Here is a 15,806-nt window from a genome sequence, read left to right on the forward strand (position 1 = left end):
CTTGTGGTTACTGGTATCGGAAGGGTCACTACTCTGAGAAGGCACGAGGATAGGACCCACAAGCTCCGAAACCGAGAACTGCTGTGGATTCTACAACTGGATACACATATGCCCAAGGGATTAAATAGTAAGACAGATACAATGTATTTATATTGAAATATAACAAATGCAAAATTTTTATTTTATGCTTGTTGTTAACACTCTGCTTGTTCGAATGCACTAGAACTTGGTTCAGCTAAACACTATACATGTGTGCTCATCACTAAGCTTTCCATCCACCTGTTACTTGCCTTTTTAAGAGTATTTGTGTAAATCCCTTAGACCAGTGATGGCAAACCTTTTTGAGACCAAGTGCCCAAATTACAACTAAATCCCATTTATTTATTGCAAAGTGCCAACACAGAAATTTAGGCAGTAACTTATTGCTCTCTGTTCTACCATAAATATAAGAAGGACCTCTATCATTAAACCACCCCTGTTCGTACCTTCTTACTCTTTCTACAGTTCGAAGAAGCCAAGGATGTGTTGCTTTAAAATAATGCTGAGAGCACCATCAACATTGTCTGTGCCTGCAGGTGAATTCTTTGAGTCATGTGTGTTGAACTGGCACCGGGTGCCCACAGAGAGGGCTCCGAGTGCCACCTCTGGCATCCGTGCCATAGGTTCGCCACCACTGCCTTAGGCCATAAGTAAGAACTGAATGTCTACGTTCGAAACGTGTAGGTCCCTTGGATTATGCAATGTAATTTCCTCTTTTTAATGGATATGGAATAAAGACAAAGAGTTTAGCAGATTGGAGTGCCGCTTACAGCTTATTCTTTCTTTGGATCTTATATGGGCCTTCCGACAAGCCTTTTTGATGACCCGTGCACTGGTCCCCGCGAGTGAGCGGCTTGCTCAAAAATTTATTGTACAATATTTTATAATTGTAGCTCAAGACAAAATTTGTTTTTCGGTCCAGTGACAATTGAATTGAATTTTTTTTTATTGTTGCCATGAGAACAAGGATTATCAATAAAGCTCCATTACAGACATTTTAAAGCTGATCATTGCAGCCTGGAACTTAAATAAAGCATCCAGAGAGCTCTGCCAGAGGTCACAGAGGGCAGAGAGGTCCGTCTGTAACTAGGGGTCGTCTATAAGTCGGGGACCACCTGTATATGTGCTCAGCAGACGGTATTACACTTTGATACACTGATGCATATGCCCAGCATAAGCAGAATATGAATCTGTTGGTGCCTCACAGTATCACAGTATCAAATGTCAGCAGCCAGTATTCCACAAGGTTTAGATACACTCACTGAACAGATAGTATATCATTTGTGAGGCCTTAAGCACACATAACCGTATCTTGGGCCGTGAACTTGTGGCAGAAATTACAGCTAGCTCCCATGGACTTCTACTATGCATGGCCATGGTATGGTGTGGCCTCTGTGTCTTACCACACCATGAATGTGCCAGACAGCCATGCGGAGCAGATCCTATTCCTGTCCTCATTGCGACGTATTCTACCTGACTCATTCACCATTGTAAATTTTGTAGTCTTTATTTGTACTGGAGAGACAGCATGAAATACACAGCTCAGCAGACAATGTCGCACATGATCCTCACCATTATCTCCTTTCTCTCCCTAGGGATATTTACTCATAATGACAGATCTCCTAGTGACTACATTGTCTCACTATAAGATGAAGCCAGAAAATCAGCTTTACAGCGAGCGATTCACTATGCTGTGAGCTGCGGATTTCAGATTTCACCTATCAATATATGAGTTCAATAATCTGCTAACCATATTGTGTGATAATTCTGTAGTGATTACAGAAAATGGAATCAATGTCAGATTAAAGGATCATATCCATTGATATCTCATTTTATCAATTACAGGCTGGAGAGATGTTGTCTGTTAATATGAATATCTGCTGAGCATATTATTCTACATGGTGAACAATATGAACAAGTACAGTTGTAGTTTGTAGTATGGCATATAGGTGTGGTATGGTGACCCTACCCATTACAGGGTATTTATGATCTCTGCTGGTTATGCCTCATGTATACAACAGTATTTCTTGGCTCACTGCCCCATTGACTTTAATGGGGAATACAGTGATCTATTTGAATGGCGATATTTCCCATTGCACCGTATATGAGCAGAGTCAACTCCAATAAAAATTGCTTAAAGGGATGTTCCCATTTCAGCAAATTAATGTTATTGCTTGTATTATAAAAAGTTATACAATTCTTCAATATACTTTCTACAATTCCTCACCATCTTCTAAATCTCTGCTTGCTTTCCTCCTTTAGAAATCTTCTATTTTTCTTCCAGTGGACAGAAATCTGACCATGGTCACACAGGTGTGTGGCTCATCAGAGTTATCAGAGTTGTATGATATAACCAGTCGGGCACCTGTGTGACCCCGGTCAGATTTGTGTCCACTGGAAGTAACCTAGAAGCTTTCTATAAAATTACAGCAAGCAGAGCTCTAGAAAACCATGAGGAATTGATACAGAAAGTATAACTATTGTATAACTATTTATCATAAAAACATTTTAACATTAATTTGCTGACATGGGAATACCCCTTTAAGGTGGCATATGAGTGTCACATGGCCCATATTAAAGTCCGAGAATGCAAAATGCATATGGTTTAATAAACTGAACTGGAATTAAGAAACACGGGATGTAACAAACAGCTGACATCAGGGCCGGTTCTAGACAAAGTGCGGCCCTGGGCAAAACTAAAAGGGGGGCCCCAAAATAAAACTATTTTATGACCAGTCACAGTCAGCAAGAGGCTTCATTTAATATGGTAAAACAAACTATAATATGGGAGAATTTTATAGGAGATAGATATATAGGAGATAGATAGATGATAGGGAAATTGATGGGCAGTACGGTGGCTTAGTGGTTAGCACTACAACCTTGCAGCGCTGGTCAACATCTGCAAAGAGTTTGTATGTTCCCTCTGTGTTTGCGTGGGTTTCCTCTGGGTCCTCCGGTTTCCTTCCACATTCCAAAATATTACTGGTAGGTTGATTAGATTGTGAGTCCCATTGGGGACAGGGACTGATCTGGCAAACTCTGTATGCGCCATGTAAATAAAGAATTATTAATTATTATTATTATTAGTAAATAGATAGAGAATAAGCGACATATATAAATGGTCAGATTGTAGGAGATAGATAACTAGACAGGAGAGAGATGATAAGCATCTTCACCCGGGAATTCAACCGAGGGGTATTAACCCTTTCACTGTCAGGCATTTCTGGATATTTTGTCGCGTTATTGACCAGAGCAATTTTTACATTTTTGACGCTTAAAAATAAAATCGAAATTACAGCAAAAAGAATTAAAGTAAACCCAACAAACCATATATTTTCTGAAAGCAGACACTTGCCCCATTTTCAAAATTGCATTAAAGAGTTGCGCCTTCATGCAATTTTGATTCAAACTGAAATACTTAAAATACTTTGATGGCAAAAATGTGGTCCAAGCAGAAAATATTTCTCTTCACATCTCCTAAATGTAATACATGGACATGTGTAGAGTTCACAAATGTCCCATATTGATATGTTCACATAAATAAATCCACATAATATCACTAAAACTGTAATAACTAGATATTTGCTTTTCAGCTACAAATTTTAAGACAGTCACAACCTGCAAAATATAGAAATAAAACAGAATAAAAAGTAAAGGCGCCATAAAACCTATATAATTTTGAAAGCAGACAACCAGGCGATGCATTTGGCAATTAACATTCAAAATTTCCTCTAAAATATCTACAAATCCAGATACTTATATAAAGAAAATATACTTTCCTAAAACAGTAAGATGTGAGGAGATCATTCAAACCCCACATGTATATTCACCAAAATATGCAACAAAGGGAACGGTAAATCCACAGGAGACACCAAACAATTATTGCATAAAATTGCACTGAGCGTCACACTGTATCCGCCTTACACAATGGTAACCCAAATATATAACTATATATCCATAAACCAAACTAATGAGATAATAAAAGTCACTATTAGATGTGCACCATTGTATTAGCCGCACAATAACAGAACCCTCCGCGCTTCATAAGAATGAGAGTGAGAACGTCATAACATGGGTGTAAATAATGGAGGATGGAGGGAAATAAAAACTTTATTCCAGAACGTGTGTGTTTTTGGTGTTACATATAACTTTACTGACATGTTCTGGGTAGCGGTGTTAATATATAATAGCTACATTAGGCGAAGAGGATCGAATGTTCATTGTATCAGTGAATATTCGCAAAAAATAAACTATCACGAAATAAAAGGCAATAAGAGAGAAAGTGTGTTCTTAGATAGTTCTGCATAGAGAAATGTTAAAAACATGAATATTAGGTGATATTATTCCTTCTCAGAATGTAATCATCTATAAAGTGAATATTTCCATTATCTGTGAGGTGCAGCAGCTCCTGTGTGCAGCAAATTCTCCCTGTACTGTAGCCTGATGGCTAAGAATCTGGAGGGGGGAGACACTTCAGGGGGCTGTATCTCTGGCTCTGTGACACATAGAACCTCACTTCTCTTTTCCTATGAAAGAGGAGAGCCTCCTCTTTTATATAAATCTAAATTTGTGTTTCTAAGGAAACAGAATATATAACAGAGAGAACTGTTAATCTGCCGTTGGGAGTGATTGTTATATATTCTCACTTTAAACCTGAATATCTCTGGATCCAATTGCCCACTTTGCCTACCCATAGCGCCGGCCCTGGCTGACATCCCCTGTAACACCCATGGTCAGAGTGTGCATCGATCATGGGTGTTAACTTGTTAAATTCTATTCAAATGGCTTAAAGGGTCCCCCTCCAGTGTTGTTAGGGGGTGCCAATCATATTATAATGTACAAGCAACTGAACTAGTTAAAAGTTACAAAAGAGTAACAAAAATGTTTAAAAAAAAAAATGAATAAAAATGCCACAAAGGATCATATACATCTAAAAGTTACATATAAAGGAAAAAAGTGCTCCCACATGCAGCTTTGTGCATTTTGCAGGGTTCATAAAAGAAGTTTCACAAGTTACTTCCATGGATGTGTGGCTTGTAGCTGGATGTTACATAAGTGTCATGAAGTTTCACTTTTCACCACATGGTGGCAGAAACACTTTAGCCCTGTGCTTTAAAGGGGTTATCTCAGACTACTAATAAATTAGGCCCGGGCTGGGGCAGGCTGTAAAAAATAAATAAATATTGGTAGAAGAACCTCCCACACGAGTTCTTCTACCAATATTTACAACTCAGGCATGCTCTGGAGGTGCAACACAGAGGGGAGGTAGTGCGAATAACCCATCATGAAATCATGAAAGACCTAACACTTGCAGAGAGTACTAAAGGAAATATATCTAGAACATATACCATCCTGCTGGAAGAGTGCCATAAACAAAATCCCCTTACCATCCATAACAAATGGAAGGAAGAAATAGGCCCAGTCTCGGAAGAGCAGTGGACTGATATCTGGGAGAGGGTCCCAGAATTAACACTGTGTGAGGCCCATCGAATGTCACAGCTTTACCTACTGCACAGAGTGTATCGCACACCGCACTGGCTACTTAAGGTGGGGCTCCGCGGGGATGACTGCTGTCCGAGGTGTGGTAGAGAAGGAGCGCATCTAATGCACATGATGTGGGAGTGCCAGAGACTGAGACCATTTTGGAACAATGTTATAAATCTTATTACACGGGTGTATGGACTGGCCCTACAAGCTACTCCCATGGTTTACGTGTTAGGTAATGTAGATAATGACAACTTAGCAGATGGTACCATGTTAGGGGTCAGCAGGATGTTATATCAAGCTAGGAAGTTAATAGCCATGTACTGGCTGCGCCCTACTGCTCCAGATCTAGAGGCATATATATAAAAAAATGAACAACGTAATCAGAATGGAAAAAAGTGTTTATTGTAAAAGAAAGGCAAATACAAAATTTGAGCTTATATGGGGTCCATGGATAGATACACCCGGCCTACCGTCAACGCATTTACTTCGAAACCCACTTACAGCGTTTTTATGAGTTAACTGTATAATGTAAACTATTTGTTAAACTATGGTAATCTATGTCAAGAACCACTGTATAAGTTGTACCTGTGTATAGCTAAGATGCTGGAAGGTATTCGGAATGCAAACTGTCCCATATGTTGGGGGGGGGGGGGGAGTATTGTCTACCAATGGGAGGGGAAGGGGGGGAAATGTTTGTATAAAATGCAAAAATGTTCAATATAAAGTTCTGATTAAAAAAAAATAAAAATAAATGTGTACTCACCTTTTCCGTCGCTCCCGTTGTTCCACAACGCTGCGCTTGAGGAGTTGGTTGGCGACTCTCATCCATCACTATCTTTCAGCATTGTAGGCGCTGGGATATGGTGATGCATGGAAGTGGGGCACGGATCAGACAGACCGCGGCACAGTCCATCAGGGGCAATGGAGGAAGTGAGTACAAGTTTATTTTTTATTTATTTTTTAAAAAAAGCCCAGCCTGGCCCTAATTTATCGGTAGTCTTGGATAATCCCTTTAATACAATCTCACTTAGGAGGTGCCACACGCACCACTTTGCCTGCGTTTGAAAACGCAAACAAAGCTGCACCTACCAGGGCGAGCCGCGGCCCGATCGCATCGGCGTTTCTATGGAAACACCTGCGAATGGGAACAAACCGCCGGTGTTTTGCGTTTCCATAGAAACGCCTATGCGATCAGGCCGCGGCCCACCCCGGTAGGCGCGGCTTTGTCTGCGTTTGCGTTTTCAAACGCAGACAAAGCGGTGCGTGTGGCACCGGCCTTAGGGTGCTGCCACACGTAGCGTTCTTGGACAGTTAAAGGACTGAAAACGCATGCTTTAAAAGGAAGAACACGACAGGTGGCAGCATCCGTATTTTGTCCATACGGACAATAAATTTGTGTTAATTGGTGCTGGACTTTTCCACTTTGGAAAAAAAATCAATCACCAAGACAATGCATTGCACTCTGAGGGCGCGTTCACACGTTGCGTTTTGGTTGCGTTTTCATTGCGTTTGAAACGCATATACAACAGCTGATGTGAGGTAATTTGCCTATTTACATTACCATTTACGTTTGCAAACGCGACGTTAACGCATGCGTTAACAAAATGCATATGTTAACTCAATGTTAACGCATGCGTTAACATCGTGTATACGATGCATTTTGTTAACGCATGCGTTAACAGTGATGTAATTAGGCAAATCACCTCTCCTCAGCTGTTGTATATGCGCAATGAAAACGCAGGTCAAAACGCAACGTGTGAACGCGCCCTGAGGCTGCGGTCACACGTACCGCTTAGGGTGAAGACACACTTGGCGTTTTTAGGCCGTTTTTGGGCCGTTTTTAGTTTTGAAAACGCATGCGTTTTTGACAGGTTTGACCAATTATCTTAATGCAAACTGGTCAAAAACGCATGCGTTTTTAACGATCTGAAAAAGCACTAACTAAAAACGGCCCAAAAACGGCCTAAAAACGCCAAGTGTGTCTTCACCCTAAGCGTCCGTCATAACGCGACGCTAGTGCACTGGGGGAGGTCCTCGGGCCGAACGCACATGCATTTCCAGGGAAAGGCATGTGATTGATAAGTCGATCGCATGCGTTTCTCTGGAAACGCATGTGCGTTCGGACCGAGGACCGCCCCCTGTGCTCTAGCGTCACGTTATGAACGGACACCTAGCGGTCCGTGTGACCACGGCCTGACCCATTGGCCTGACACCTGCAATTTTTTTCACACACACACATGCGTTGAAATGTCAGCATGCTCTACTTTTGCAAGTCACTTGCATGAAAAACACACAATGCACCATGCGCCTCGGTACATGAGTAAAACTTTAAATGACTGTCGTCCCGCAGACTCTATCACTATATAAGATGGGTACATACCTAGTGTCATTAATTTAACAAAGTGAGGACTCATTCACATGGCTGTCTGGGGGGATGCTCACACGACCGCATATACGTCCCCATGGACACCAATGGCGGCAGGACGGCTCTATCTTTTTGCGAGTGTGCGGCCATGCGCTGCTGTTTTCTATGAAGGGAGGATGGATCACATCCTCTTCCTCTCCAGCACATGTCGGTATGCCTGCACTACCGTGTGTGAATGTATCCTGAGGGCGCGTTCACACGTTGCGTTTTGACCTGCGTTTTCATTGCGTTTGAAACGCATATACAACAGCTGAGGAGAGGTGATTTGCCTAATTACATCACTGTTAACGTTTCCATTTACAAAACGCATCGTAAATGCGATGTTAACGCATGCGTTAACAAAGTGTTAAGCATGCGTTTTGTTAACACGTGTTAAAATTGCGTTTACAAACGTAAACGGTAATGTAATTAGGCAAATTACCTCACATCAGCTGTTGTATATGCGTTTCAAACGCAATGAAAACGCATCCAAAACGCAACGTGTGAACACGCCCTGAGGGCACAGTCACATGGTGCGTTTTGGCCTGCGTTTTCTTTGCGTTTGAAACACATTACAGCTGAGGAGATGTGATTTGCCTAATTACATTAGGGCGCGTTCACACGTTGTGTTTTTACCTGCGCTTTCATTGCGTCTGAAACGCATATACAACAGCTGAGGAGAGGTGATTTGCCTAATTACATCACTGTTAACATTTCCGTTTACAAAACACATAGTAAACGCGGTGTTAACGCATGTGTTAACAACGCGTTAACGTATGCGTTTTGTTAACGCATGCATTAACATTGCATTTACAAACGTAAACGGCAATGTAATTAGGCAAATCACCTCTCATCAGCTGTTGTATATGCGTTTCAAACGCAATGAAAACGCAACCAAAACACAACGTGTGCACGCGCCCTTACTATTTACACTTGTTAACACGATGTTAACGCACGTGTTAACAAAATGCTTATGTTAACACATTGTTAACACAACGTTAACAACGAACTTACAATGCGTTTTGAAAACGCAAATGTTAACAGTAATGTAATTAGGCTAATCACCTCTCCTCAGCAGGTGAATGAAAACGCAACCAAAGCGCAACGTGTGAATGTAAAAATATATATATATATTTTTATTTTTTTTGGGGGGGTGGGGAGTGAAAAATGGAAATGAAAAACAAAAAAGGGCCAGGTGGTTAAGGGGTTAAAGTGTTTTAACTTGGCATTTTCTCCCCTGCATTTTTTTTGTCTGCATTTTTTGTGGTGCTTTTTGGGTGATGCCACACATGGCGCTTTTGGTCCGTTTTTAAACATCCGTTTTCAGTCCTTTTTTGGCCGTTTACCATGCATTTGGCTGCTTACAACCTGTTTATCTATTAAGATAATTGGGGAAAACGGACCAAAAACGCCATGTGTGGCATCACCCTTTCATTACACTTTTCAAAGCGGTTGTGTTTTTGAAAAAGCATGCGTTTGTGGTCTGCGATTTGAAACGCATGCGATTCCACGGACAAACAGTATCTTGTGATTCCAAGAGACACAGCTGCCTGCAATTACCGCACATCAAGCATTGCGTTTTGAAAAACACAAACGCTTTATTTATTGCAAAGTGCCAACACAGAAATTTAAGCAGTAACTTATTGCTCTCTGTTCTACCATAAATATAAGAAGGACCTCTATCATTAAACCACCCCTGTTCGTACCTTCTTACTCTTTCTACAGTTCGAAGAAGCCAAGGATGTGTTGCTTTAAAATAATGCTGAGAGCACCATCAACATTGTCTGTGCCTGCAGGTGAATTCTTTGAGTCATGTGTGTTGAACTGGCACCGGGTGCCCACAGAGAGGGCTCCGAGTGCCACCTCTGGCATCCGTGCCATAGGTTCGCCACCACTGCCTTAGGCCATAAGTAAGAACTGAATGTCTACGTTCGAAACGTGTAGGTCCCTTGGATTATGCAATGTAATTTCCTCTTTTTAATGGATATGGAATAAAGACAAAGAGTTTAGCAGATTGGAGTGCCGCTTACAGCTTATTCTTTCTTTGGATCTTATATGGGCCTTCCGACAAGCCTTTTTGATGACCCGTGCACTGGTCCCCTCGAGTGAGCGGCTTGCTCAAAAATTTATTGTACAATATTTTATAATTGTAGCTCAAGACAAAATTTGTTTTTCGGTCCAGTGACAATTGAATTGAATTTTTTTTTATTGTTGCCATGAGAACAAGGATTATCAATAAAGCTCCATTACAGACATTTTAAAGCTGATCATTGCAGCCTGGAACTTAAATAAAGCATCCAGAGAGCTCTGCCAGAGGTCACAGAGGGCAGAGAGGTCCGTCTGTAACTAGGGGTCGTCTATAAGTCGGGGACCACCTGTATATGTGCTCAGCAGACGGTATTACACTTTGATACACTGATGCATATGCCCAGCATAAGCAGAATATGAATCTGTTGGTGCCTCACAGTATCACAGTATCAAATGTCAGCAGCCAGTATTCCACAAGGTTTAGATACACTCACTGAACAGATAGTATATCATTTGTGAGGCCTTAAGCACACATAACCGTATCTTGGGCCGTGAACTTGTGGCAGAAATTACAGCTAGCTCCCATGGACTTCTACTATGCATGGCCATGGTATGGTGTGGCCTCTGTGTCTTACCACACCATGAATGTGCCAGACAGCCATGCGGAGCAGATCCTATTCCTGTCCTCATTGCGACGTATTCTACCTGACTCATTCACCATTGTAAATTTTGTAGTCTTTATTTGTACTGGAGAGACAGCATGAAATACACAGCTCAGCAGACAATGTCGCACATGATCCTCACCATTATCTCCTTTCTCTCCCTAGGGATATTTACTCATAATGACAGATCTCCTAGTGACTACATTGTCTCACTATAAGATGAAGCCAGAAAATCAGCTTTACAGCGAGTGATTCACTATGCTGTGAGCTGCGGATTTCAGATTTCACCTATCAATATATGAGTTCAATAATCTGCTAACCATATTGTGTGATAATTCTGTAGTGATTACAGAAAATGGAATCAATGTCAGATTAAAGGATCATATCCATTGATATCTCATTTTATCAATTACAGGCTGGAGAGATGTTGTCTGTTAATATGAATATCTGCTGAGCATATTATTCTACATGGTGAACAATATGAACAAGTACAGTTGTAGTTTGTAGTATGGCATATAGGTGTGGTATGGTGACCCTACCCATTACAGGGTATTTATGATCTCTGCTGGTTATGCCTCATGTATACAACAGTATTTCTTGGCTCACTGCCCCATTGACTTTAATGGGGAATACAGTGATCTATTTGAATGGCGATATTTCCCATTGCACCGTATATGAGCAGAGTCAACTCCAATAAAAATTGCTTAAAGGGATGTTCCCATTTCAGCAAATTAATGTTATTGCTTGTATTATAAAAAGTTATACAATTCTTCAATATACTTTCTACAATTCCTCACCATCTTCTAAATCTCTGCTTGCTTTCCTCCTTTAGAAATCTTCTATTTTTCTTCCAGTGGACAGAAATCTGACCATGGTCACACAGGTGTGTGGCTCATCAGAGTTATCAGAGTTGTATGATATAACCAGTCGGGCACCTGTGTGACCCCGGTCAGATTTGTGTCCACTGGAAGTAACCTAGAAGCTTTCTATAAAATTACAGCAAGCAGAGCTCTAGAAAACCATGAGGAATTGATACAGAAAGTATAACTATTGTATAACTATTTATCATAAAAACATTAACATTAATTTGCTGACATGGGAATACCCCTTTAAGGTGACATATGAGTGTCACATGGCCCATATTAAAGTCCGAGAATGCAAAATGCATATGGTTTAATAAACTGAACTGGAATTAAGAAACACGGGATGTAACAAACAGCTGACATCAGGGCCGGTTCTAGACAAAGTGCGGCCCTGGGCAAAACTAAAAGGGGGGCCCCAAAATAAAACTATTTTATGACCAGTCACAGTCAGCAAGAGGCTTCATTTAATATGGTAAAACAAACTATAATATGGGAGAATTTTATAGGAGATAGATATATAGGAGATAGATAGATGATAGGGAAATTGATGGGCAGTACGGTGGCTTAGTGGTTAGCACTACAACCTTGCAGCGCTGGTCAACATCTGCAAAGAGTTTGTATGTTCCCTCTGTGTTTGCGTGGGTTTCCTCTGGGTCCTCCGGTTTCCTTCCACATTCCAAAATATTACTGGTAGGTTGATTAGATTGTGAGTCCCATTGGGGACAGGGACTGATCTGGCAAACTCTGTATGCGCCATGTAAATAAAGAATTATTAATTATTATTATTATTAGTAAATAGATAGAGAATAAGCGACATATATAAATGGTCAGATTGTAGGAGATAGATAACTAGACAGGAGAGAGATGATAAGCATCTTCACCCGGGAATTCAACCGAGGGGTATTAACCCTTTCACTGTCAGGCATTTCTGGATATTTTGTCGCGTTATTGACCAGAGCAATTTTTAAATTTTTGACGCTTAAAAATAAAATCGAAATTACAGCAAAAAGAATTAAAGTAAACCCAACAAACCATATATTTTCTGAAAGCAGACACTTGCCCCATTTTCAAAATTGCATTAAAGAGTTGCGCCTTCATGCAATTTTGATTCAAACTGAAATACTTAAAATACTTTGATGGCAAAAATGTGGTCCAAGCAGAAAATATTTCTCTTCACATCTCCTAAATGTAATACATGGACATGTGTAGAGTTCACAAATGTCCCATATTGATATGTTCACATAAATAAATCCACATAATATCACTAAAACTGTAATAACTAAATATCTGCTTTTCAGCTAGAAATTTTAAGACAGTCACAACCTGCAAAATATAGAAATAAAACAGAATAAAAAGTAAAGGCGCCATAAAACCTATATAATTTTGAAAGCAGACAACCAGGCGATGCATTTGGCAATTAACATTCAAAATTTCCTCTAAAATATCTACAAATCCAGATACTTATATAAAGAAAATATACTTTCCTAAAACAGTAAGATGTGAGGAGATCATTCAAACCCCACATGTATATTCACCAAAATATGCAACAAAGGGAACGGTAAATCCACAGGAGACACCAAACAATTATTGCATAAAATTGCACTGAGCGTCACACAGATGCATCACTGTATCCGCCTTACACAATGGTAACCCAAATAAATAACTATATATCCATAAACCAAACTAATGAGATAATAAAAGTCACTATTAGATGTGCACCATTGTATTAGCCGCACAATAACAGAACCCTCCGCGCTTCATAAGAATGAGAGTGAGAACGTCATAACATCGGTGTAAATAATGGAGGATGGAGGGAAATAAAAACTTTATTCCAGAACGTGTGTGTTTTTGGTGTTACATATAACTTTACTGACATGTTCTGGGTCGCGGTGTTAATATATAATAGCTACATTAGGCGAAGAGGATCGAATGTTCATTGTATCAGTGAATATTCGCAAAAAATAAACTATCACGAAATAAAAGGCAATAAGAGAGAAAGTGTGTTCTTAGATAGTTCTGCATAGAGAAATGTTAAAAACATGAATATTAGGTGATATTATTCCTTCTCAGAATGTAATCATCTATAAAGTGAATATTTCCATTATCTGTGAGGTGCAGCAGCTCCTGTGTGCAGCAAATTCTCCCTGTACTGTAGCCTGATGGCTAAGAATCTGGAGGGGGAGACACTTCAGGGGGCTGTATCTCTGGCTCTGTGACACATAGAACCTCACTTCTCTTTTCCTATGAAAGAGGAGAGCCTCCTCTTTTATATAAATCTAAATTTGTGTTTCTAAGGAAACAGAATATATAACAGAGAGAACTGTTAATCTGCCGTTGGGAGTGATTGTTATATATTCTCACTTTAAACCTGAATATCTCTGGATCCAATTGCCCACTTTGCCTACCCATAGCGCCGGCCCTGGCTGACATCCCCTGTAACACCCATGGTCAGAGTGTGCATCGATCATGGGTGTTAACTTGTTAAATTCTATTCAAATGGCTTAAAGGGTCCCCCTCCAGTGTTGTTAGGGGGTGCCAATCATATTATAATGTACAAGCAACTGAACTAGTTAAAAGTTACAAAAAAGTAACAAAAATGTTTTTAAAAAAAATGAATAAAAATGCCACAAAGGATCATATACATCTAAAAGTTACATATAAAGGAAAAAAGTGCTCCCACATGCAGCTTTGTGCATTTTGCAGGGTTCATAAAAGAAGTTTAACAAGTTACTTCCATGGATGTGTGGCTTGTAGCTGGATGTTACATAAGTGTCATGAAGTTTCACTTTTCACCACATGGTGGCAGAAACACTTTAGCCCTGTGCTTTAAAGGGGTTATCTCAGACTACTAATAAATTAGGCCCGGGCTGGGGCAGGCTGTAAAAAATAAATAAATATTGGTAGAAGAACCTCCCACACGAGTTCTTCTACCAATATTTACAACTCAGGCATGCTCTGGAGGTGCAACACAGAGAGGAGGCAGTGCGAATAACCCATCATGAAATCATGAAAGACCTAACACTTGCAGAGAGTACTAAAGGATATATATCTAGAACATATACCATCCTGCTGGAAGAGTGCCATAAACAAAATCCCCTTACCATCTGCAACACCCTCGCCGATGCAATGGCGAGATAGGGTTTGCATATACGTCCCACCTGCATGTAATCCCATTACACTACATGATCCTTATAGGACATAGAGGTATTGCAGTGGTGAATCCTGCCTGGCAAGGCAGGAGTTAAGTATTTTGTATGATGCAAGATGCTGTTGTCCAATGATATGTGTTACATCCTGTGCTCTGTAAGCTGAGATGTGATTGGAGGAGCAGCCACCACCTGACCAAAGGGAGGTAATAAAACCCCCTGGCCAGGAATGTTCTGGATGATTATTCTAGTGTGGAATCCTAGGAGAATCAGTGAGTGAGTGAGTAATCTCTGTCTAGCCCATACCAGAGCAGGAAGAGCCTAGCCCCTGCCTCTGAAGAGTGGAGCATCAGACTAGAGTTAGTGTAGTGAGGAAAAGGGGTATCATCTTACCTTTAAAGGTGATACCTGAAGCCCTACAGGACAAGCTGAAGCTTCCTACCAGGACACAGCTGCCTCCCAGCCTGCCCTCTACATCCAGGCTGGTGAACTATCTCCTGAGGCTCCCTCCAACTCACATCTCAGCACTCCATCTACTTGTTAAAGGCACGTTGCTGCGGTTCCTGCGGTTCAAATAAAGAACTGTAAGTTGTTTTCTTCAACTTCTGTCTCCGTCTGGTCCCTGCTAATACGGCTGCCTTCATCACCGGCACCCTGTCCATCACCCAGAGACTCACACTCGGGACATTAAGGGGTTGCCCCAGGGAGATCCGCTATAGCAGCCTCTCCCACATCTTTTCTTGCCAACACCACCCTGCTGGAGACCTGCCAGGCTGTAGGACAGCCCTCCGGTTCCCCCGTACCAAGCACCGTGACGATAGCGTGCTTAGGCCGCAACCGCCAGCCACTCCGGTACCGCGGGCCCCGGCTGTCTCCAGGCCTCACCTCAAAGGGCTAGGCCCCGGTGGGGGATGTTGCAAGTGACGTCACGAACAGGATATATACTTCTGTGCCTTATCCTGGCACTAAAGACTGTACTTTATTAAGAAAAAGACTGTGCTGCCTAACCCTACTGCCATCCGGGTTTAGGCCCAAGTGATTGTGTGTTTCACATTGAACTGTGTTATACTGCTGCCACGTGCTGTCGAGCGCCGCTCCAGCACTCAAGAGGTTAATCGTTGCAAGAACTGTACCAGCTCTGCTACATCCGGCGCTGCCGCGCCTGAAGATTTTACCT

The 15,806-nt window shown here is 41.2% G+C and overlaps 1 protein-coding gene and 1 long non-coding RNA gene across 2 annotated transcripts in view; both read left to right on the forward strand.

Moving 5' to 3' along the window:
• LOC140064159 (bactericidal permeability-increasing protein-like) overlaps window positions 1-1,869 on the forward strand; it is a 62,045-nt gene extending 60,176 nt beyond the window's left edge. Inside the window, exon 16 of the mRNA XM_072110759.1 lies at window positions 1,635-1,869. Coding sequence (XP_071966860.1) covers window positions 1,635-1,736 — 102 coding nt within the window. The 3' untranslated portion in view covers window positions 1,737-1,869. The remainder of the gene's footprint in view (window positions 1-1,634) is intronic.
• A 7,784-nt stretch (window positions 1,870-9,653) lies between these two features.
• Window positions 9,654-11,020, forward strand: LOC140066054 (uncharacterized). The gene is made up of 2 exons (XR_011848091.1): window positions 9,654-9,726; window positions 10,786-11,020. It is a non-coding gene; the product is annotated as an uncharacterized lncRNA (long non-coding RNA).
• The last annotated feature ends 4,786 nt before the right edge of the window (window positions 11,021-15,806 follow it).

The sequence above is a fragment of the Engystomops pustulosus genome, chromosome 6 (genome assembly GCF_040894005.1).
Source record: "Engystomops pustulosus chromosome 6, aEngPut4.maternal, whole genome shotgun sequence".
NCBI classification, from domain to species: domain Eukaryota; kingdom Metazoa; phylum Chordata; class Amphibia; order Anura; family Leptodactylidae; genus Engystomops; species Engystomops pustulosus.